At 38.1% G+C, this 26,198-nt stretch overlaps 1 protein-coding gene across 2 annotated transcripts; it reads left to right on the forward strand.

The window, feature by feature from the left end:
• The first annotated feature begins 64 nt into the window (after positions 1-64).
• LOC138319169 (RNA-binding protein lark-like) lies at positions 65-19,873 on the forward strand. Of its 2 annotated transcripts, XR_011207963.1 has the most exons (9): positions 65-196; positions 3,176-3,322; positions 5,092-5,175; positions 6,006-6,085; positions 6,304-6,327; positions 8,100-8,324; positions 8,586-8,621; positions 11,047-11,223; positions 19,680-19,873. XR_011207963.1 is itself a non-coding variant. In XM_069262112.1 (8 exons), the coding sequence occupies exons 2-8, from the start codon at positions 3,176-3,178 to the stop codon at positions 9,641-9,643; spliced, it is 675 nt and encodes a 224-aa protein (XP_069118213.1). In that variant the 5' UTR covers positions 66-196; the 3' UTR covers positions 9,644-9,787. The 2 variants fall into 2 exon arrangements, 1 of the variants encoding a protein (XP_069118213.1); XM_069262112.1 differs by lacking the exons at positions 11,047-11,223; positions 19,680-19,873 and adding an exon at positions 9,565-9,787 and having other exon boundaries at positions 66-196.
• The last annotated feature ends 6,325 nt before the right edge of the window (positions 19,874-26,198 follow it).

A 26,198-nucleotide genomic window follows, 5' to 3' on the forward strand; every position in this document is an offset into this window, starting at 1 on the left:
TTTGGGTGCCGATAATACCTAATATATATGCCAAAGTTTGGGCCGAATTAGTCTAGAGTGATACGATTTGGGACGAAATGTCTGTCGTTTCCATTGAGTTCCCGGATGCACGATAGTCACGTGATCTTATAGCATGCCGAAGCGTGGGTAGACATCTTTATACTGGTAGGCCTAGTCTGAAAAAGAAAGATCCAAGGTGTGTATATGTTGCACAAAATGACTAAATAGTTCATTTTGGAGAATATGATTTACTATTCATGTGTCCATTAAATTGGCCGGAAGTATACAAAGGTTGATAAGATGCAACATTCTTAAAATGAGTCTCTTTAACTTCGTGATCGATTACGATCAGGAGTAGCCCCAAGATCCTCTGGCCCTGACACCAGACTTAGACATTATGACAGATAGATGTCTGGTTTAGGGCCAGAGCGCAGTAGTACTCGAAAACCTGGAATAAGCCGACACCGTTTGGTATCGGGCCAGGTACTCTCCGATTCAGACTACTTACAAAATATTACCATCGAGAATCACCACTTTTTAGCCATCCATTTTATCACGCATGCACGTTCTATTGTGTCAACACAGTAGTTTCTTTTCCGCGACTTTAAATTTCCCTCGTTGTCGTCGCCATTTTCTCGAGTATGTAAATCATCTTCAATCTCTACAGATTGCTATATGGGTAGATATATGATATTCATTTGTTGAATAGACTAAGGTTAGTGGTGCTTCTCGGTGGTCAGTCTGAATCGGAGAGTATCTGGCCCGATACCAAATGGTGTTGGTTTATTCCAGGTTTTCGAGTACTACTGCGTGCTGGCCCTAAACCAGAAATCAATCTGTCATTATGTCTAAGTCTGGTGTCAGGGCCAGAGTATTTCGGGCTAGATCAGGAGACAAAACAGAAAACTGCTGCATTGTAGCCTAGGTCTCGGCTATTTCTAATTTTCATAAAATCGTTTAGTGCAATTATGTTCTCTTTCTTAAGTGTTATCCAAAGCAACGTTAACTCTAGCTTACAGTAACAATGTTAGTTACAACTTTCTGATGGTCAATAGGCCTACAATAATGTTAGATTACACGAACTAGAGCACGGCTAGACGCTTTTGATCATGACGTCGTGTCTAACCTCGTCGATATTGCCCATCAGAAGTTTCTCAATACTCAATACATATAAATGATCGTTATAAACAACCACTGCAATTTTCGGGGCAGTTTTCATTTATTCAGAACAACCGGTTCGACCGTTGATTAAAGTCAATATTTCAAGTATAAAACCTGACAGACCTGCAGTTTTTTTATACAGGCCTGTAAGGGCTTTGTCAAGGCTCGTCTGAAAACAATATAAAATCACCAGGTCAGCCTTTAATTAATAAACGAACAACTAGGTCCAACCAGTCAAACCGTATAATCGAAAACGGCCCAGGAGTTGGTTTTGAGCGAAAGCATATTTGTCTACAGAAATGTTGCTTTTCATCAGTTTTGTATAGCTATATAAAATTTGATAGCAATAAATAAACCTGACTGTAGAGACACAGCATGTATGTATCAGTGTGGTGCCAGCTGGGCTCAAACCCATGACCCCAGATTTACTGGGCCGCTGCTCTACCAACTGAGTTAAAGGAAAATTGCCCCTAGCGCAAAGCTAGAAGCGACCGTATGTACAATTACAACCTGCTACACTGCTCTCCCCTTTCAAATGTGTTGGCCACTCCACCTTCGAACACAGATAAACCCAGGTTCTCTCTCCAGGGAAGCTTCCAATACTTCCACTTGGAGTGGTCTACGGCACCAAATTTAACAGTGCGAGAGTAGTGTCCTGCCAGCTGGGTTCGAATCTGCGACCCCAGACTTATAATTAATAGTAGTGCTCCGATTAATCAAGTTCGTCGAGTATTGTTGGTTAAGGGGTGTTTGACCAATTAATCGAAAAGAAATCTGTAATCGAGTATCATGATACGCAAAAGCGTATAATTAGCCATTCAGTAAAACATTGAAGAAATGTCATAGAAATTTGTCGTAATCAATTGCTTATGCATGTTTTCACTCATATCATTTTGAATATCAAGTGTCTATAAGAATTGAAGAGTGTGTACACATACATAGTAGTGTAAACGTTCAGAGGAATATGATTTTATTTGTGAAAACATAAGCGACCTGAGAACATGGCAACATAGAACATGGCAACATGTGTAGAAGAAAGTTTGTACAATTTTCCAGGAAAACGTACATGTACAGTTTTCCTGGAAAATGTACATGGTATTCAATGGGACCAAAGATCATAAAAATTGCAACTGATTCCCAACAATAATAATCGAGTCTGGTAATACCGCTTAATCTGACTACAGTGTATATAGCTAGATTTGACTATATCCAAATCTGACTACACAAATAGTGGACAAATGTAAACAAACCGGTGAGGTCTGGTCACATCTTTCTCGTGCAGTATAAAAGCATGGATGACAAAATATGTAAGTCGGTAATTAATTATGTTTGAGTACTTGCTCATTTTCAGGCAAATTTTTAAAATTCCATTGTTGCAATTATTTGGTATCCATTATCAGTACATGTATTCCCCGATAACAAAACTATAGCATGTCGATCCAATAGGGCATTGTTTTGCAGATAAGCATCCACCTGATGAAGATTTGGGCCATAGGTGAGCTTGGAGCAAGCAGATCCCATGCAAAATTGACCTTGTGCAAAAATTACTCATAAACAACTTGTCAAGACGTGCCACATTTCAAATGGAAAATTAGGATTTTATATTTTTTTATCAGAACATGAAGATGAATGGATGCGAGTACCAAAAAATGCAATGAAGGATTTTTAAAAAATCACCGGAAATTATCTTAGATGACAAAATTAGTTTGTTCTGCTGATTTGCCAGATTTGTCATCCAATTTTTGATCTGTACGCTATTTTGTGACCAGATATGTCACCTTTGTTTACATTTGTCCTCTATACGTGTAGTCAGATATATAGTCAAATCTAGCTATATAGCTAGATTTGATGTAGCCAGATCTAGCGGTGCTACCACACCTGATAATTACTGGTCCTTCGCTCTACTAACCGAGCTAAATGGAAATTCCCCCTAGCTAGAAGGTGACTATGTACAATTACAACCTGCTACATATAAACAGTATATATATAATATGACAGTAACTTTTTTTCACAGATGCCGCCCTTTCACAGCTCAACAACAACTACCAAACTTTATGTTGGAAATTTACCAGAGACTTGTAAAAAGATGGAACTACAAAAACTGTTCGAACAATATGGGAAGGTGGTGGAGTGTGACATTGTTAGGAACTATGGATTTGTTGTAAGTTTAAAATTTATTTTAAGTTGAAGAAACATTCATGGCGTTATATATTGAATATGTTAGATGTTGAGATTGACTACCATATTTATTCCATTAGAAGCCCTATCTCTAATTAAATGCCCCCACCCCCCATTTATTTTTCCAAACTAAGTCACAAAACTTCGTATCAAAATGTCAAATTTTTCAAACTTAAGTCACAAAACTTCACATCAAAACATCAAAGGTTAAAGGGCCACTACCTTTCCGAAACGGCTTTTAATTTTTGAAATAGGAATGTAAAACGAGATCAATAATTTTGTAGAGTCGGAGGATTTATTAACTATACGTTTACTAGCACACTTATCATCACCTTCAGAACTGTTTAATTAGAATAAATAAAATGTTAATTTTCATAACGCGGGTCGTTTTATGTTTCCCGCCGTCGTCCTAAATGCCGCGCGGTAGTTGATTATCACTGCGCTAGACGGCAAAACAGCGAAATGAATCTCCACTGTTATCGTACATTAGACAGGAAATCTTGCATATGTTTCGTGTTGTAACCTCATCTTAAGCCATCGATATATATTTTCTTTTGTTATTAATGTTTTTAAGAAACCTTTAAATTTTGCTCCGGAAAGGTAGTGGGCCTTTAAGGTAATAAATCAAGAGAATCAGTTTCAATCATAATACATTTGTCTTGAGTGATATGAGCTTACGATCATAATTAAACTTCAAAGGGCTGAATTGCAGGCCTGCTGTAGTTAGGGCATCGGGTGACAAAAGCCATGTGTTCACTGGGCCAAAATGTGCTTGAGAATTCTTCTGGTATTGTTATCAATGTAGGGAATTATCTTAATAAAATTTCAAATATATATAAATATAAACTGCATTAAAACACTGTATGAAGTATTTCTTGTGTTTGCTATACGATAGCACTGTGAAACTCTCTTCACACATGATGCACTGTGCCGATCTCGAATGTAAACAATCACATCATGGCAGCTTTGTATTTGTTACTGACATGGCCTCTGACATGCTGATTGCAAGGTAATGATGTGTTAGCTATAGGAATTAAAATGACTAATGCTTGATTTTATTTCACATTTTGTTGTAAAATGCAAGCTAAGTGAAATGGGAGAACTCATGGTCATGACCCAATATAAATTTCTAGCCAGAAATGGACAAGATAACCAGGAAATTGACCTTTTGTCATTCTCTACACACATGTCAGCAAGTTACCTGGCCTAGCTAAGCTAAACAATACAATGTTCATGATCAAGTGAATGTGTTTTTAAACATCCAAGCCAATTTATCTTTTTTGTTTGTTACACAATGTTTCAAAAATGAACTTCTAACCTTGTTGGTGCTAAAGGTGCATTTGATATAGTTTTTCTGACACACTTTTAGTCTGAAATTTTGTGTTCTATTAGATAAGAAACCTTTTTGAAAAATTGCATGCCCCCATGGCTTCTAATGGAATAAATACGGTATGTCTGAAAAATATGGAAGTTCTGTAATTGAATCCGTCTCATTTCAAATTAATGGATCCTGCAGAATGTCGACACTTATACTTATACATGAGAAGGATTGGGATATATTTGATATATATATCAAAAACATTTCCGCCTTTTTGTTCAGTCATGGACCAGCAAAGGAAACCAAGGCCATGCTCATTAGAGGTCACATGACGAAATATTAACGAGTGTTCTGTTAACCTCTTACATTGTTGCAGTAATCAGATTAGTGTCAGTTTCTTGATTACTTATGCTGTTGTTCATTAATTGTTTCAGCACTTTGAATCACCAGACGAGGCAAAAGGAGCAGCAGAAAATTTGGATGGCACACCCTTCGGAGGGTCAACTTTAAAAGTGGAGGTAAGCGCTTACAGCAACATGCTGATCAATTAGCTGAATGGTTAGCCCTTGGGCCAGATGCATGGGATTGTCGGTCAGCGAGAGGTGCATCAGAGTGTTTGGTAGGCGGGGCTTACAATACCATGTACACACAACAATACTTAGTGTATCAGAAAAGGGATTTCTGTTATGGAAACAAATATGTAGCAAATAAGTAATGTTGTGCTATTATTTAAGGTACTTTATCTGTTGGAGCTCGTAACCTGGCAATATATTTGTTCACATTAAACAGAGCTAGATCGGTGATACATGTAGTTTGGATCATGACCGACTGTCAAAAAACAAAATATATCTGGGCTCACGCTAACTCTCAATTTTGCTCTAATAGCAAAAGTTGTGAAAGTGATTTTTTTCTTTAGCAAATAAGAATTTCATTTTGCAAATGCATTTGCATCTTTTTTTAATGAAAACATAAAACACTAAGAAGCACTAAATAATGTATATTTATGCATCAGTTGAAAGCACATACATATGGAACATTGGAAAAAAAGGCACATGCACATGCAGGAAACGCAACATGGAGGGATGTAATAAAATCAAAAATGCACTTTCAGAATAGAGCAGCAATTTCAAATTTTGGGTGTTAAGATTTCTAGGCATGTTTCATTGTCTTGACTGATGGGTCTTTGCACTAAAACACGTCAGAAGCCAAGAAAATATTATGGTAAAAAAACATTCCAAAAATATCTTTGTAAAATGTATATATACCAGGTTTAATTACATACATGTTTTTGATTATTATATTACTGAAAAGGTGACTTTGATTAGCCAGTTTTCCTGACTTTCTATAGGTGTCTCACAGTAAAGTACGGCAAAAGCCTGGGATGGGTGGAAAGGGTGAATGCTATAGATGTGGAAAAGAGGGCCATTGGTATGTATTTCTTTCATTATATCTTTCCATTGAATTATGGCTGCCAATAACTTTCATGCTAGTTTTAAACACAAAACCAATTTTGATTAATTTAAATCATCTATACGTTCTAAAATCTTTTTCCTGATTGTACAGGAGTAAGGACCCAATTAATATCAATGCAAAACATGTTACAACATTTTGATATTGTCAAAATGTATTTTGTTTGTGATTTACAGGTCCAGTAATTGCCCCAAGGGACCGTAAGTACAGCTATAAATTTCAGTTTTTAGCTCACCTGGCCCGAAGGGCCGGTGAGCTTATGTCATGGCGCGGCGTCCGTCGTCCGTCGTCCGTCCGTCCGTCAACATTTCCTTTAAATCGCTACTAGTCATAGAGTTCTGCATGGATTGTAACCAAATTTGGCCACAAACATCCTTGGGGGAGGGGGAACAGAACTTGTATAAATTTTGGCTCTGACTCCCTGGGGGCAGGAAGGGCGGGGCCCAATAGGGGAAATAGAGGTAAATCCTTTAAATCAATACTAGTCATAGAGTTCTGAATGGAATGTAACCAAATTTGGCCACAAACATCCTTGGGGGAAGGGGAACAGAACTTGTATAAATTTTGGCTCTGGTCCTAGGGGGCAGGAGGGGCGGGGCACAATAGGGGAAATAGAGGTAAAATCTATAAATCGCTACTTGTCCTAGATTTCTGCAAGGATTGTAATCAAATTTGGCCACAAACATCCTTGGGGGAGGGGGAACAGAACTTGTTTAAATTTTGGCTCTGATCCCCCAGGGGCAGGAGGGGCGGGGCCCAATAGGGGAAATAGAGGTAAATCCTATAAATCGCTACTTGTCCTAGAGTTCTGAATGGAATGTAACCAAATTTGGCCACAAACATCCTTGGGGAAGGGGAACAGAACTTGTATAAATTTTGGCTCTGGTCCCACGGGCGGAGGAGGGCGGGGCCCAATAGGGGAAATAGAGGTAAATCCTATAAATCGCTACTTGTCCTAGAGTTCTGAATGGAATGTAACCAAATTTGGCCACAAACATCCTTGGGGGAAGGGGAACAGAACTTGTATAAATTTTGGCTCTGGTCCCCCGGGGGCTGGAGGGGAGGGGCCCAATAGGGGAAATAGAGGTAAATCCTGTAAATCGCTACTTGTCCTAGAGTTCTGCATGGAATGTAACCAAATTTGGCCAGTATCCTTGGGAGAATAAGAACTGAGTTTGTATAAATTTTGGCTCTGGTCCTAGGGGGCAGGAGGGGCGGGGCCCAATAGGGGAATTATAGGTAAATCCTATAGCTATAAATAGCTACTTGTCCTAGAGTTCTGCATGGATTGTGACCAAATTTGGCCATAAACATCCTTGAGGGAAGGGGAACAGAACTTGTATAAATTTTGGCTCTGACCCCCTGGGGGCAGGAGGGGTGGGGCCCAATAGGGGATTTAGAGGTTAATATTAAAATTCCTTCAGAAAAGAAACAATGAACCTGTATTCAGAACATTACTTGGCATTACAAACCAGGTGAGCGATACAGGCCCTCTGGGCCTCTTGTTAGGTCACCTGAGACTTCTCAAGTGGTGACCTATTCTAATCGCCTTTTGTCCATCTGTTGTGTGACTACGCAATTTATATTTTCGAAGACTTCTCGAAAACTTCTCAAGCAAATTAAATTAAATTTTGCACAAAGCTATTAAAAGGCATAAGGCCAAACTTTTGTAAATTATATGGCCCCCACCCCTCGGGGCTGTGGGACGGGCCAAAAAGGATAAAATTGACTAAAATTTTCAAAAGATGAGGTAAAATCAAATATTCTTCATAGATACCTGGTACCTTTCCGAAACAGCTTTTAATTTTTAAAATTGGAATGTTAAACAAGATTGATAATTTTGTAGAGTCGCAAAAGTTATTATCAACAGTACATGTACATTACTTCCATGTTCATTAAATAAAAATTGCAGTATTGAACCTGTTACAATATAATGCTACAATAACATGATTTAAAAAATGTGTTTTTCCAGAACCAGAGCCAAGAGACATGAACACTACAGAGATGTCTATAGGGATCCGTATGATCCATACTACACCCGAGAGCGCTACCCTCCACACCCACATGACAGGTACAGGCCATATGCAGACCCATACGACAGACGACCTCCACCACCAAGGGACCCATACTACAGCCCTAGGGACCCCTATGCAAGGCCGCCACCTGAGTATTACGGCAGACGATCACCTCCATCAAGGTAAGTAGTGATTTGTAACAGACTTTACAACAGTAAGATGGTAGTGAATCAACCTAGAATCTTCCTTTGTGAATGTCAGTAGTCATTTGTAATAGAACTACTTGACATAAAAGGTAGTCTCTCAGGAATTTTCCTTGTGCATGTAGAAATAAATTATTTCTTACTCATATAATGTAAATTCTGCTTAACATCATTTTTTTAATATATGTCGCTAATGTGTTTGATAATTTAACTTAAATGTTCGTTTTTCTATTTTTTTAGTCGTGACCCATACTATGACTACTATGAAAGACGAAGGTAAGAATATACACATGTCCTTGTTTCCTCGATGCCGAATCAAAGCCCAAAATCTACTTTTTTGAGATAAAGAATTTTTGTTTTTCTTCAACATTAGTTTTTATCAACCAAAACATGAATTTAGGATTGGATACATCTGTGTCCCAGATTTCAAAAGTTAAATATAATTCTAATTTGTATCGAGAATGTGTGAGGTTTTGAAAGGCTTAAGGTCTTTAATAGGAAATAAATCATTCCATTAGCTTTTTTATTTTGTAGGTTTTATTTCAGATGATAATGGCATTGTAACAACTTGGGACGATTGAATTGTCTAAACAGTGCCACAATTTTCCATAGTATTTTGATTCTTTAAAGTTTTCTATCTAATTAAACTTTAAACCACTCAAATAAAAAAGATGGAGGCTTTATAATTGACAATCCTAGATCTTTGTTTTTATCAATTTATAGAGAATGGAAGCTGTGCTGCTGGTATCTTCTTTTTTTTAGCCAACCATCTGATGTCTTCTAGACCATTTTATCTTTTAATTTTTACGTCATTATCCAATTCTGTTCTTTACCTAAGGTTTGATATTTTGGTATCTTCATATTGGTTGTGTTAAAAAGTCCAAGATCATACTTGACTTGTTGTAATTTTTTATTGAAATTGTAATGTCAACACCACAACACAAATTTTATTTACATATGCATATCATTTTACTCCAGTAATTAATGATTTGTTATATAGTGGATAATTCCTAAATCAGTGGAGAGAACTAGTCACTGGGGTTTCTGTGATTTTAATAACAGCTATTATACAATTAGCTTTGTTATTAAATAAATTGTTAACATCCGCCATCCCTGTAACATTTTGACTTCTATATAAAAAAAAAGTTACTATGTTAACAGAACGTGATATCCGTGAAATACAGTTATACATAGTCATTTGTCTATTTATTGCATACAGCTACCCATTGCCTCCACCTCCGGGAACGAGTCGTGGTATCTCGCCGCCATCACGAAGCCGCGTACCGGGACCTTATTGAACATCAGAATGACAGAAAGCGGCGGATGAACGGAGAAGCTAACAGATCGTTAATCGCTGAGCACATCAATCATGTAGTGAACAGAACAAACGCAAACAGGAAAGGCGGACGACAACATTTTTATAAAGAACGCTTCTCAATGTTACAATGTATACAACTCGCCATTGAACTCATCTTCTGTACTGTATCGTACATGGAATCTCGGAGTACAGGGGTTCTTTTTATTATGTGTAATACATTAACTTTTTATCGTGTGTGATCATCGCTATCGTTCCATTTTTTGTTGCCTTTAATTATGAGGGGAAAAAGATACACAAAAAAAACGTGTCATACTTCATTTTCATTTATATGTCATTGTGGAATAAAATCCCTCGGAAAATCTTACCACCACGCTTTTGTTATATCACTTTGATTGGTATTGGCCGATTGATGAAAGAAGGAACGGGTCAAAGAAATGCTGCAGTTGTAAATCGAGTTGCACGAGTCGCAGATTGAGGTGCAAAACACCACGGGTCGCTTCAGGGCAACAGAATAATTTGGTATGCACTGATCCGATGTGAAGGTAACATATTGAACCTCGCGGCCAGGTAGCTAATCCTTCGCGCGAGTCAAGGATTTATTTTAATTTGCCAATACATGAAACTACCACAATGAGAAGCATTGATTGAAAATATTCTGTCAAAGCAAGATATTATAACATGTAATGTCAAAAATTAAATACTAGTCCCTTACTGATATGTTGTTTCTAATTGTGGCTCAGAATTTACCATGTGATCTAGATATCTGTGATAGACAATTGTTTCAGATTCTACTGAACACAGAATAGCACTAATGAGTGAAGCCGCACACTTATTAGATAAATATATATTATTAATTAGATCTTAGTAATATTACCATTGGTTGTACCAAGTATAAAGCCATTTGTGTTTATACCCCCACAACATAATTGGACATACCAGTCTGAATGTCCATCCGCCTGCATGTCTGTTGTCTGCAAAAATTATCCAGACAACTCTCATAAACTACCTAATTGACCAATTTCAATGAATCTTCACAGTAATGTTGGAGACTATGTGCAAGTATTTTTAGAAGGTTTTAGTTTGATGACCATGGTAACCAGGTAACTATAGATTTGGTGCAAACTTGATCAAGTGATGTAATATATGGATGCCTAATATTTCAATCAACACATGGTAACTGATTGATCAAAATCTAGATCTATTTAGATATGTATTAGTATTCCATTGACTTAGTTTTACTGTTACTTTTGGTAAGTAAAAAAGTGGCAAGTTCTTCATTCTGTAATTATTTTGATTTCCTTAAGTCTACTTCCTAGTTAAAGTTGGTGCCACGAGATTGCATATTTTATTTTAAATCCTTGATTGATTTTGTCTGCTTATCAGAGAGAATGGCTGAGTGGTCAACAATCCTACAGAAATCCTTGACTGCTTAACTGGAGTCCCACTGGCGGGACCTTTCACTAGTTTCTTTAGTACTACCTCCATGGAGCTGCTAGACTGCATTCTGGCCATGCCATCAATGCTACTAGATGACAAGATGTAGGAATCCTAATTAAAATGGTAAGTTACAATATTCAGAGTTGGATCACAAATGTGCAAGCTCATATCACAATATATTACAGTATCAATTGCTAATGATTGTGAGGAAATACAGTCGAAACTCGTTATCTCAAAATTCAACGGACCAACGAAAATAATTTGAATCATCGGAATTTGACTCAAATGTCATTAGGTTTGATCAGACCGTGGTTTTTAACTGTCCTTTACAGCCGGGTACATGCCTATTGCCTAGATCAGCATAATATCGTGATTTTCCAACTTAAAAGGTTTGTATTAAATCATTTTGACTATATGTTTTCAAATGTTTTATGATTTTTTCAATAAATAAAAAAAACCCACTTGAATTACGATAATAGTATTGTCACGATTATACGTAGGCATGCACCCTGATTTCCTGTAGCTGACTTCAGTGGTTCATACTGTCATACAACAAACTTATACGGAATATCGTAGCTGACCAAATTTAAAAAAAAAAAATAACATTTTTCTTATTTCAGAATTAAATGGTATTTCAAAATAACAACATAGCAAAATTAACAATAATTTTCACCTATCGTAACAAGACTACACTCTCCGTTTACGGCTCTCACACACATGTTCACTCATACTGGTTAATACAATTTATGGTAAATGAAACGAAAGTGGATTTCTATACCAACGAAGAAATACATTGTATGACTAAGATACTAGTACATATCCATCGACTAGTTACACATTTAACATTGTAGGTTTTGTTAAATTATTTTGCACTATCAACAAGCCTTAGAAAACACTTTCGTTTCTTATGATTCCTAAACAAACACGCTTCTGGTCATGATCAGCCACGTTGATCCAGCCAAGCATGAGTGTGATTGTGTAAACATGCGTCGTGTCTATGTACAGGTAAGTCACAATTTGTAAAGTGACACTAATTAGGAAGCCAGACTTGAGAGGATTATTAAAAAATTCCTAATTAGCAGTCATTGTTGTAGTATGTTCTCATAGGCCTGCGTATACCGATCGATTTTTTTTTAAATTTGAAATTTTGACTGAAATTAAATTCGAGATAGCGACTATTTTTTTCGTTGAATATCCATTCTAGCGACCAGGAATTTACATTGACTCAACCGGAGTTTCGAGTCATCTGATCTTAAAGGTAGGTTTCGCCCAATGAAATATAAAGACTACGAAATTGAAATTTATCTGTACATAGATATAATCTTCAGATCATTTTCAAGGCATACAGCGAACAATATGGGTGGTCAGTTGCCTAGCTTGACCAGGAAAATACTCCTCTAAAAATAGAGTGAAGTCAAGCTTTACATAGAACATGACATATTTTTTTCCAAAACGAGGCCGCATCAACAAACGGCGGCGTGCAATAAAATGTCAGATAGAAGTGACAGTCTTGACAGGCATGTTTAGTTAAAAAACAACAACAACAAATCGAAGTGCGATGGACTGTTTATACATATCATATAAACTAAAACACTTCATGTTACTTACATACGCTTGCTAGCTTTGTACACCAAATATGCATGCAGTTAGTCTGCGGCTGTTTGTGCGCTGGCATATGTGTTGAAATTTAACTCACCACGTGCAATGCCGTTACACGAGTCCCAACAGATCCGGGCAAGTTCCACTTGAGATGTGGCTTCTGTTTCTTCTATTGCTACATGCCATCTCTGAATTTAATTCCCTATAGATATCCTAGGGTGCTACCGAATCCATTATAATTTCCTCCACTTGTTGCCGATTTGAACAGATATATTTCAGCCATTTTGTTTACTTTTAGTGGGTGACAATGCGCATGCGCGAAACTTCGACAACACAATCCATCGAAGCTTCATTTGCATACTATTTTGTCTGACGGACACTGTAATAAATCGAGGATTTCCTTCAATTTTGTATTCAAGACACATTTGTTTAATCTCAAACGCATAAAGAAATTAAATTGAGGTATTTCAATATGTTTTTTCATCTTTTCTTCCGTTTATCGCATTTCACAAAAAATATTTATTTGGTTGGGCGAAACCTACCTTTAAAATACATATACATAGGAGGAAAAAGAAACGGGACTTTAAAATTAATTTGACTCAACCGAAATTTCGAGTCAAGCGATTTTGAGATAATGAGTTTCGACTGTATCTGTACCATCATTGAAAACCAGCACGTAATTAGATTTTTAGGTCATCTGACCGAAGGTCAGGATGACCTATTGTCATCGTGTTTCGTCCGTCGTCGTGCGCCGTGCGCCGTCCGCCGTGCGTCGTGCGTAAACTATTTATACAAAAGCCTACTCCTCCTAAACCCTTGAGTGAATTACATCCATATTTGGTGTGAAACATCCTTGGGGAAGGACAATCATATTTTATATAAATGAGATAAGTCCGACCCCTAGGGGCAGAGGGGCGGGGCCCCAAAAGGGCAAATTTTCTTAATTTAAGCTTTTAAATTCTACTCCTCCTTCATCCTTGGATGGATTTCATCCATATTTAGTGTGAAACATCATTGGGGACCGACAATCATATTTTATATAAATGAGCCTGGTCCGACCCCTAGGGGCTGAGGGGTGGGGCCCCAAAAGGGCAAATTTTCTTAATTTTAGCTTTAAAATCCTACTCCTCCTTCATCCTTGGATGGATTTTATCTATATTTGGTGTGAAACATCATTGGGGAAGGACAATCATATTTTATATAAATGAGCTTGGTCCGACTCCTAGGGGCTGAGGGGTGGGGCCCCAAAAGGGCAAATTTTCTTAATTTTAGCTTTAAAATCCTACTCCTTCCTCATCCTTGGATGAATTTCATCCATATTTGGTTTGAAACATCATTGGGGAAGGACAATCATATTTTATATAAATCAGTCTGGTCTGACCCCTAGGGGCTGAGGGGTGGGGCCCCAAAAGGGCAAATTTTCTTAATTTTAGCTGGCCCACTTCCTGTTTTCAGGTTTCGGTCTCCGATCTCAATGATTTTATAGGGGTTTAATTGATGCCGAACAACATACAACATTTTCGTAAAGATTTTTAGGTCATCTGACCGAAGGTCAGGATGACCTATTGTCATCGTGTTTCGTCCGTCGTCGTGCGCCGTCCGCCGTGCGTCGTGCGTAAGACTATTTATACAAAAGCCTACTCCTTCTTAACCCTTGAGCGGATTACATCCATATTTGGTTTGAAACATCATTGGGGAAGGACAATCATATTTTATATAAATGAGCCTGGTTCGATCCCTTGGGGCTGAGGGGTGGGGCCCCAAAAGGGCAAATTTTCTTAATTTTACTTTAAAATCCTACTCCTCCTTCATCCTTGGATGGATTTCATCTATATTTGGTGTAAAACATCGTTGGGGAAGGACAATCATATTTTATATAAATGAGCCTGGTCCGACCCCTAGGGGCAGAGGGGCGGGGCTCCAAAAGAGGAAATTTTCTTTATTTAAGCTTTAAAATCCTACTCCTCCTTCATCCTTGGATGGATTTCATCCATATTTGGTGTGAAACATCATTGGGGATGGACAATCATATTTTATATAAATGAGCCTGGTCCGACCCCTAGGGGCTGAGGAGTGGGGCCCCAAAAGGGCAAATTTTCTTAATTTAAGCTTTAAAATCCTACTCCTCTTTCATCCTTGGATGGATTTCATCCATATTTGGTGTGAAACATCATTGGGGAAGGACATTCATATTTTATATAAATGAGCCTGGTCCGACCCCTAGGGGCTGAGGGATGGGGCCCAAAAAAGGGCAAATTTTCTTAATTTTAGCTTTAAAATCCTACTCCTTCATCCTTGAATGGATTTCATCTATATTTGGTGTAAAATATCATTGGGGAAGGACAATAATATTTTATATAAATGAGCCTGGTCCGAACCCTAGGGGCAGAGGGGTGGGGCCCCGAAAGGGCAAATTTTCTTAATTTTAGCTTTAAAATCCTACTTCTCCTTCATCCTTGGATGGATTTCATCCATATTTGGTGTGAAACATCGTTGGGGAAGGACAATCATATTTTATATAAATGAGCCTGGTGACCCCTAGGGGCAGAGGGGCGGGGCTCCAAAAGAGGAAATTTTCTTAATTTAAGCTTTAAAATCCTACTCCTCCTTCATCCTTGAATGGATTTCATCCATATTTGGTGTGAAACATCATTGGGGAAGGACAATCATATTTTATATAAATGAGCCTGGTCCGACCCCTAGGGGCAGAGGGGCGGGGCTCCAAAAGGGGAAATTTTCTTAATTTAAGCTTTAAAATCCTACTCCTCCTTCATCCTTGAATGGATTTCATCCATATTTGGTGTGAAACATCATTGGGGAAGGACAATCATATTTTATATAAATGAAATAGATCCGACCACTATGGGCAGAGGGGCGGGGCTCCAAAAGGTCAAATTTTCTTAATTTAAGCTAGATCCTACTCCTCCTTCATCCTTGGATGGATTTCATCCATATTTGGTGTGAAACATCATTGGGGAAGGACAATCATATTTTATATTAATGAGCCTGGTCCGACCCCTAGGGGCAGAGGGACGGGGCCTAAAAAGGGGAAATTTTCTTAATTTAAGCTTTAAAATCCTACTAGTCCTTCATCCTTGGATGGATTTCATCCATATTTGGTGTGAAACATCATTGGGGAAGGACAATCGTATTTTTAGGTCATCTGACCGAAGGTCAGTATGACCTATTGTCATCGTGTTTCGTCCGTCGTCGTGCGCCGTCCGCCGTCCGCCGTGCGTCATGCGTAAGACTATTTATACAAAAGCCTACTCCTCCTTTATCCTTTGATGGATTTCATCCATATTTGGTTTGAAGCATCATTAGGGAAGGACAATCATATTTTATATAAATGAGCCTGGTCCGACCCCTAGGGGCTGAGGGGTTGGGCACCAAAAGGGCAAATTTTCTTATTTTAAGCTTTAAAATCCTATTCCCCCTTCATCCTTGGATGGATTTCATCCATATTTGGTGTGAAACTTCATTGGGGAAGGACAATCATATTTTATATAAATGAGCTTGGTCCGACCCCTAGGGTCAGAGGGGCAGGGCCTCAAAAGGGCAAATTTTCTTTATTTTAGCTTTAAAATCCTACTCCTCCTTCATCCTTGGATGGATTTCATCCATATTTGGTGTGAAACATCATTAGGGAAGGACAATCATATTTTATATAAATGAGCCTGGTCCGACCCCTAGGGTCAGAGGGGCGGGGCCACAAAAGGGCAAATTTTCTTAATTTTAGCTTTAAAATCCTACTCCTCCTTCATCCTTGGATGGATTTCATCCATATTTGGTTTGAAACATCATTGGGGAAGGACAATCATATTTTATATAAATGAGCCTGGTCCGACCCCTAGGGGCTGAGGGGTGGGGCCCCAAAAGGGCAAATTTTCTTATTTTAGCTTTAAAATCCTACTCCTCCTTCATCCTTGGATGGATTTCATCCATATTTAGTGTGAAACATCATTAGGTAAGGACATTCATATTTTATTTATTTGAGATAGGTGTGACCCCTAGGGGCAGAGGGGTGGGGCCCCAAAAGGGCGAATTTTCTTATTTTAAGCTTTAAAATCCTACTCCTCCTTCATCCTTGGATGGATTTCATCCATATTTGGTGTGAAACATTATTGATGAAGGACAATCATATTTTATATAAATGAGCTTGGTCCAACCCCTAGGGGCTGAATGGTGGGGCCCCAAAAGGGCAAATTTTCTTAATTTTAGCTTTAAAAACCTACTCCTCCTTCATCCTTGGATGGATTTCATCCATATTTGGTGTGAAACATCATTTGGGATGGACAATCATATTTTATATAAATGAGCCTGGTCCGACCCCTAGGGGCTGAGGGGTAGGGCCCCAAAAAGGCAAATTTTCTTAATTTTAGCTTTAAAATCCTACTTCTCCTTCATCCTTGGATGGATTTCATCCATATTTGGTGTGAAACTTCATTAGGGAAGGACAATCATATTTTATATAAATGAGCCTGGTCCGACCCCTAGGGTCAGAGGGGCGGGGCCCCCAAAGGGCAAATTTTCTTAATTTTAGCTTTAAAATCCTACTCCTCCTTCATCCTTGGATGGATTTCATCTATATTTAGTGTAAAACATTATTGGGGAAGGATAATCATATTTGATGTAAATGAGCGTTGTCCAACCCCTAGGCGCTGAGGGGTGGGGCCCCAAATGGGCAAATTTTCTTAATTTTAGCTTTAAAATCCTACTCCTCCTTCATCCTTGGATGGATTTCATCCATATTTGTTGTGAAACATCATTGGGGAAGGACAATCATATTACAAATGAGCCTGGTCCGACCCCTAGGGGCTGAGGGGTGGGGCCCCAAATGGGGAAATTTTCTTAATTTTAGCTTTAAAATCCTACTCCTCCTCCATCCTTGGATGAATTTTATCCATATTTGGTGTGAAGCATCATTGGGGAAACACAATTATATTTTATATAAATGAGTCTGGTCTGAACCCTAGGAACTGAGGGGTGGGGCCCCAAAAGGGCAAATTTTCTTAATTTTAGCTGGCTCACTTCCTGTTTTAAGGTTTCAGTCTCGATCTCAATGAAAATTGGTCTATAGGGGTTTTTAATTGATGCCGAACAACATGCAAACATTTTCGTAAAGATTTTGGTATTCCAAGATGGCCGCTGGCCCACTTCCTGTTTTAAGGTTTCAGTCTCCGATCTCAATGAAAATTGGTCTATAGGGGTTTTAATTGATGCCGAACAACATGCAAACATTTTCGTAAAGATTTTGGTATTCCAAGATGGCCGCTGGCCCACTTCCTGTTTTAAGGTTTCAGTCTCCGATCTCAATGAAAATTGGTCTATAGGGGTTTTAATTGATGCCGAACAACATGCAAACATTTTCGTAAAGATTTTGGTATTCCAAGATGGCCGCTGGCCCACTTCCTGTTTTAAGGTTTCAGTCTCCGATCTCAATGAAAATTGGTCTATAGGGGTTTTAATTGATGCCGAACAACATGCAAACATTTTCGTAAAGATTTTGGTATTCCAAGATGGCCGCTGGCCCACTTCCTGTTTTAAGGTTTCAGTCTCCGATCTTAATGAAAATTGGTCTATAGTGGTTTTAATTGATTCAGAAGGGGGAACTTTAGGTAAGGACAATCATATTTTATAAAGGACCGAGGTAAGACCCATGGGGATAGTATGACCGAGGTCCAAAATGGGAGCTTTGCTGAAATTTGGCTTTAAAATCTGACTCCTCCTTATATTAATCCTTGAATGGGTTTCGACCATATTTGGATGAAGGGCTACCAAGTTTGTTCAACAAATGACATTTACCTTTTTCAGAAACTTACACATTCAACTAAGGAGTTCCTTGTATTGTTTATATTAATCGTTAACCAATACTTTATACTGTGACTTTGTTGTTTTGTGCCATGAGTCAGATGACCGTTAAGGCCCATGGGCCTCTTGTTAATTTTCTTTAACTTTGAGAAAAGTTCTTCTCGTAATCTACAGTATATTTTGACTGTATTGTCTTCTACAGCCGAATGTTCATGAATGTCTGAGTTGGATCTCGCCAAGTGTTCTAATGTCTAATGATCTCACAGTTTCCCCCACACTGGTCACATCTCAATATCTCATTTCTGTCTTTTACCAGCTGTGTAAGCTGTTGCTGTTAAAATTGTATGGCTTGTGATAGATGTTGACTCCATGCTTACAAAAAATAATCTGTGCAATGTCTGAGGGACGGTGTATATATGGGAAGCCGATGTTCTCCTTCTTGTTGTCTTTCTGTTGTTTAAGGTATAAAGGCTCACTACCTTTCCGAAACTGTTTTTTTAAAATGGGAATGAAATATGAGATCGATAATTTTGTAATGTCGCAAAAGTTATTAACTTACTATTAATACTACACATATGTTCACCTTCTGAATAATTTGATTAAAATTAATAAAATGTTTATTTTCATAATGCTGGTTGTCTTATATTTCCCGCGGTAGTTGACTATCACTGATATGTTTGATGTTGTAACCTCATCTTAGTCCATCACTATATACATGTATTTTCTGATGTTATTAATGTCATTTAAGAAACCTTTATGTTTGACTCCAGAAAGGTAGGGAGCCACCTAAAACACCTGACAAGGTTAAAAAGGACTTGATATGTATGCCTTTGTAAAATCGAATCAGACTGTGCAAACTATACCTTAAGTTAAGAACTTTTTACAGTGTTGTGGAAAATTGAAACCTAATATAATTCCAGCAAGAACATTATCTGAAGTTGCAGAAATACTTGTTTTTGCTAATTAGAATAAATTAACTCTTTATTGTATGTTCATTTATCATGATGACAATTTCTGCCAGGTCTGTACTTTGGATATCTTGTGCTCTAATATCCCAAACTAAACATCACTCATCATCACACATTAATTTCTTTGTTGATGTGACCAGTCCAAAACATCTACAGCTAACATTCATTTTATACAAACTTTCTTTTGACACTTAAATTTAGGAAATGTCGCACATGATCCACAGGAGGAAAGTCAACTTAAGGAACTGCCAAGAATTCTATTCAGAGGATGTGATTTGATGGACTATTGAAGTAACTGAACGAGATCACACTGAACGAGATCACACTGAACTGAGATAACGTGTTGAGGAATCTTGAGTGTACACTTTACACAATAAAGTAATTCTCTTAATCTTCCTGATTGTTATTTATTCTTGACTTTTGAAAAAGGCAAATTGAGCGAAGCTTACTGTCCAACCAACGTTTTGGAAATAAAATGCACACAAAAATACAAATTTACAATACAGTGAAACCCCTATAACTCGAACTGCAGGGGACCAGGTCAATAGTTCGAGGAATACGGGGTATTCGACTCATCCAAGGTTGGTCAAGATCGACAGTTAAAATGTCCGGTTTCAAACTATGACAAACAATGAACGGCAATGACATTTTAATTACCCTATCTTTCAGCATTTTGGATTTCTTTATTTAAGTGTTGTATTGATAGCAATATCAAGTTGAAAAAAATGTATAACATAAATTAAGCGTTTGGAAAAGCTAATGAGAAAGCCCTAAATCAAATGTCATTCACATCAGAGTAAGCGATCGTCATCTAGGTTAATGTACAATATCCATATTGGTCAACAAGGAGTACATTTTCTATTATTTAATTTTCACAAATTATTTAAAACATTTACAAAATACCTACTCACAATAAAGTTATTAACCAGCATATTAACGGACATAAGAAATGATATCTATAGATGTCTATTTAGTATTTACGAGTAAAGTTACAAAATACAATTTACATGAAAAGATACGGAACGCACTGATAAAATGTACTTTGCATATATCGTTTGATATCTTTTACATCTTTCGGCAAATAACATTGTGTTAGCCTGTCGAATGAAACCAACGAAGAAATTAAAAAAAAAAACCAAACTTTTATAATTAGGCGGACGTCAACAATATCTTCCGCCTCTTTTGTCATTTCTCAATGCGTACTTTCTATTAACACAGATCAACAACTTCCGTATTTACAACGAAGATTATTACGAGAGAAACATCAATAACTTAATGCCTTTTCTGAAATATTTAAATAAAGTTAGCATCAAACAATGACTTGCGATCGTGTAGGTAGGTAATAACGACACCGTTAATCCCTTAATTACCTAAAGGCTTGACACGCCAACTGTATAAACACAAGATCGTGAGCAATTATCCATGTCGGTCGGTGCAGTCAGGTGTGACACAGGTAAAAGAAATCTCAAGGGCCGAACACCTGTTCGACGAATACATGGGTAAATACTATGTATTTGATGCAACGGGGACATATTTCTGTTCGAGGAATAAGGGGTATTCGACGAATAGCTGTTCGAGCTATCCGGGGTTTTGTTACTTAGATTATATAGAAAGACCGTACGACCAGTTCGACGAATAGGGGGTATTCGAGGAATCCGGGTTCGAGTTAGAGGGGTTTTACTGTATTTTGAACCATTTTAATTTATATAGAAATTTCAAACGGGTATAGCAACAATTGAGTACATTGAAGGTACGGGTATGCTACATCTTTGCACAAATGCTTCAAATAGCCACATGAAAGTTATTAATTCACTTTATTCATAATCAAGCTTCCGACATAATTTGCAGACAAAAAATACCTTAATCCACCAATGTATGTAGCAGCAAGCAAGGACTAATTGACCACTGGGCATTTGTGTAGGTCGCAGTAATACTAACTACTCCAGCTGTCGTTAGAACCGAACTATTTCTGATCTGAAACCCATATTTTGATGGTTTTTATTTCTGTACAATATCTATATTTCGCAATTGAGGGCTCTTTTCATTTAGATTTATACAATTATTAGCAAATTGGGATTTCAAATGCTTCGTGAATAATTGTAAAACCCAAAGATTTATAAGTGAGAAGGATTTGCACTCGGATGTTTTGGACGAATACGGCGCAAGCACTTTTGTGTTAGTGCATTGACCGTGTGGGTGCCAGGCTTACCGTCTTACTTTCTGAAGCAGGCTGTCATTTCATGAGTTGTTGTGGGTTTTTTAGCTCACCTGGCCCAAAGGGCCAGTGAGCTATGTCATGGCGCGGCGTCCGTCGTCCATCCGTCCGTCAACATTTCCTTTAAATCGCTACTAGTCATAGAGTTCTGCATGGATTGTAACCAAATTTGGACACAAGCATCCTTGGGGGAAGGGGAACAGAACTTTTATAAATTTTGGCTCTGGTCCCCCGGGGGCAGGAGGGGCGGGGCCCAATAGGGGAAATAGAGGTAAATCCTTTAAATCGCTATTAGTCATAGAGTTCTGCATGGATTGTAACCAAATTTGGCCACAAACATCCATTTTGGAAGGGGAACAGAACTTGTATAAATTTTGGCTCTGACACCCCGGGGGGTAGGAGGGGTGGGGCCCGATAGGGGAAATAGAGGTAAATCCTTTAAATCGCTACTAGTCATAGAGTTCAACATGGATTGTTTCCAAATTTGGCCACAAACATCCTTGGGGGAAGGGGAACAGAACTTGTATAAATTTTGGCTCAGACACCCCGTGGGCAGGAGGGGCGGGGCCCAATAGGGGAAATAGAGGTAAATCCTTTAAATCGCTATTAGTCATAGAGTTCTGCATGGATTGTAACCAAATTTGACCACAACCTTGGGGGAAGGGGAACAGAACTTGTATAAATTTTGGCTCAGACACCCCGTGGGCAGGAGGGGCGGGGCCCAATAGGGGAAATAGAGGTAAAATCCTTTAAATCGCTATTTGTCATAGAGTTCTGCATGGATTGTAACCAAATTTGGCCACAATCATCTTTTTTGGAAGGGGAACAGGACTTGTATAAATTTTGGCTCTGACCCCCCGGGGGCAGGACGGGTGGGGCACAATAGGGGATTTAGAGGTTAATATTAAAATTCCTTCAGAAAAGAAACAATGAACCTGTATTCAGAACATTACTTGGCATTACAAACCAGGTGAGTGATACAGGCCCTCTGGGCCTCTTGTTTAATGAAAATTGAAGACATTTTTTTCTAAGTCTTCTGTCCTTAAACCAATGACTAAACGTCAAGAAATTTATTAAGCTTTAAGATGGTGTTTCTTTTGACTCAATAAGACATGTATTTGTTGAGAAAAAATGGTTTCTATTCCCGGTTCACAGGCGTCTCGCATGGTGTTTAGTAGTGTAAAGAGACAGTGATAATCCTTCTCACTTATGAATACTTGTAAAATGGTATACATATATGAATGCACTATTGTCAGTAAGAGACCTTGATGGCAGATTTATGTACTAGAACATGTATTCGCAAATAGGTTGACATAAAATATTTTATGCCAAAATAAAGTGGTTTACAGTGTCTGATTGGGTATGTTTGACTTAAACAGTCCCTCAACTGTTACAAGATCTTCAGATCAAATGACACCGGATTACAGTGTCTGATTGGGTATGTTTGACTAAAACAGTCCCTCAACTGTTAAAAGATCTTCAGATCAAATGACATACTTTACATTCGCTGCAGTATTGAAGCTCAAAAGACTTACACAGATAATGGTGTCATCTACGATTGGTGCCCATTTCTGCTAATGGAGCAAAGTAATGATCATACAAATCATTAATAAAACGTTTGTATGCATTTTATAGTACTGTTTTATATTGCTTACCTAAAAGGCAATAAAACTAAACCGTATAAAATATCAAAATCACAGCGAGACAGTAGTTTTTAGCTCACTTGCCCTTATTAGCTCACCTGCCCTAAGGGCAAGTGAGCTTATGCTATGGTGTAGCGTCCGTCATCCGGCCGTCCGGCGTCAACTTTTCCATTTAAACAACTTCTTCTCCAAAACTTACCTAGAGTCCTGAACTTTGACTTATAGCATGCTGGGATGAAGGGCTACCAAGTTTGTTCAAATGAATGACCTTGACCTTCATTCAAGGTCACAGGGGTCAAAAAGGCTAAAATCTTTAAACACATTCTTCTTAATAACCAAGAGGCCAAGGGACCTGATATTGGGCATGTGGCATGCTGGGATCAAGGGCTACCAAGTTTGTTTAAATAATTGACCTTGACCTTCATTCAAGGTCACAGGGGTCAAAAAGGCTGAAATCTTTAAACAACTTCTTAATAACCAAGAGGCCTAGGGACCTGAAATTGGGGATGTGGCATGCTGGGATGTGGCATGCTGGGATGAATGGCTACCAAGTTTGTTCAAATGAATGACCTTGACCTTCATTCAAGGTCACAGGGGTCAAAAAGGCAAAAATCTTTAAACAATTTCTTCTTAATAATCAAGAGGCCTAGGGACCTGAAATTGGGGATGTGGCATGCTGGGATAGAGGGCTACCAAGTTTGATCAAATAATTGACCTTGACCTTAATTCAAGGTCACAGGGATCAAATAGGCTAAAATCTTTAAACAACTTCTCCTTTATAACCAAGAGGGCTAGAGACCTGATATTGGGCATGTGGCCTGCTGGAATAAACGACTACCAAGTTTGTTCAGATAAATGAGCTGAACCGTCATTCAATGTTACAGGGGTCAAAAAGGTGAAAAATCTTTAAACAACTTCTTTTTAATAACCAAGAGGTCTACGAGGCCTGATACTGGGCATGTGACATGTTGGGATGAAGCGCTACAAAGTTTGTTCAAATGAATGACATTTACCTTCATTCAATGTCACAGGGGTTAAATAGGCTAATATCTCTAAAAGACTTCTTCTTAATACTCAAACAGTCTAGGGACCTGTTATTGGGCCTATGGCATGGGATCAAGGGCTACCAAGTTTGTTCGAATGAATGACCTTGACCTTCATTCAAGGTCAATAGGGTCAAAAAGGCTAAAATCTTTAAATGACTTTTTCTTAATAACTAAGAGGGCTAGAGACCTGATATTGGGCATGTGACATGTTGGGATGAAGCGCTACAAAATTGGTTCAAATGAATGACCTTGACTTTCATTCAAGGTCACAGGGGTCAAATAGATTAAAATCTTTGAAAGACTTCTTAAAAACTAAAAGGCATAGGGACCTGATATTAGGCCTGTGGCATGCTGGGATCAAGGGTTACCAAATTTGTTCGAATTAATGACCTTGACCTTCATTCAAGGTCAAAGGGGTCAGATAGGCTAAAATCTTTAAACAACTTCTTAATAATCAAGAGGGATAGAGACCTGATATTGGGCATGTGACATGTTGGGATGAAGCACTACAAAGTTTGTTCAAATAAATGACCTTGACCTTCATTCAAGGTCACAGAGGTCAAATAGGCTAAAATCTTTAAAAGACTTCTTCTTAATAACCAAGAGGGCTAGAGACCTGATATTGGGCCTGTGGCATGCTGGGATAGAGGGCTACCAACTTTGTTCAAAAGAATGACCTTGACCTTTATTCAAGGTCACAGGGGTCAAATAGGCTAAAATCTTTAAACGACTTCTTTTTAATAACCAAGAGGCAAAGAGGTCTCTAATGTGCTTAGGGATGATATAAATTCTTATTTACTCTATTTGTTAAGCATGAACCATGTTTGATTACCAGATTGCAGGTGAGCGATTCGGGCCCATTGGGCCCTTGTTTACATATATACACACTACAGGTCTTTCCAGAGGGAATTTATATGGTAAGTCTACAAATTGTGGACTCGACATCTTCAATGGGGACAACCTACGTCATCGGTAGTGATATCGGGCACACAAAAACAATGAAAAAACGCCCGCTTCAAGATGAAAATCGGCTGAAATTATGACATAAAAGCAATGCATCTTCTAAACCTATCGTGCGTCAAAGACAGTGTATTGTTAGAGACTCTGTGAAATTATTAGATGTCGTCAAACTAGCTCAGATTATGCAAACACCTCGACACAATATTTTTTGACAGCAGGGATATCGGTCACATTTTATTTACTAAAACGTTATAAATTGCAAATAAATAAATTTTGCTGCCACAAAACTGTCCCGTTTACTAATAAGTAATATATGACTATTGGAAGAAAATATTTCATTCATTATATCTGCTAGTGGAGAATCATATACGGTGCTTAATTAGAAGTTATGAAAGTGATATCGGTCACACTTAAAACTTTAGGGATGACGGTCACATCCAAAGTTAGGAAAACTGTGGATAAGACGCCAAAATACTTTTATTGAATTTATCTGATCTTGAAAGATGACTTTTGAACCCCCTATCAGCAAATGGTTAACGAGCTATTGAAATCGCTTTTCGTCTATTGCACATCATCCGTCTGTCTTTTTTTCACAGCGTGGCTATTGGTCACATTTTATTCACCGAAAATATGTCAAGTGTAATTTTTTTTAACTTTACTGTTATTTACTGATATAAAATACCTTATATTTCAAATAGTAGCTATAGTTCATTTTAACCGCTACAAAAGTGACATGCATGTATGACCTAGTTGGCGTTTTGTTGTTTTTAAAAAAGGATGTTGTTCACAGGGTAACGGTCACATCCAAAGATTTTGAAATGCTTTGTCGCTTCGTTAAGATTGCTGAAATATTGCA

This window comes from Argopecten irradians, chromosome 3 (genome assembly GCF_041381155.1).
Source record: "Argopecten irradians isolate NY chromosome 3, Ai_NY, whole genome shotgun sequence".
In the NCBI taxonomy this organism is placed as follows: Eukaryota; Metazoa; Mollusca; class Bivalvia; order Pectinida; family Pectinidae; genus Argopecten; species Argopecten irradians.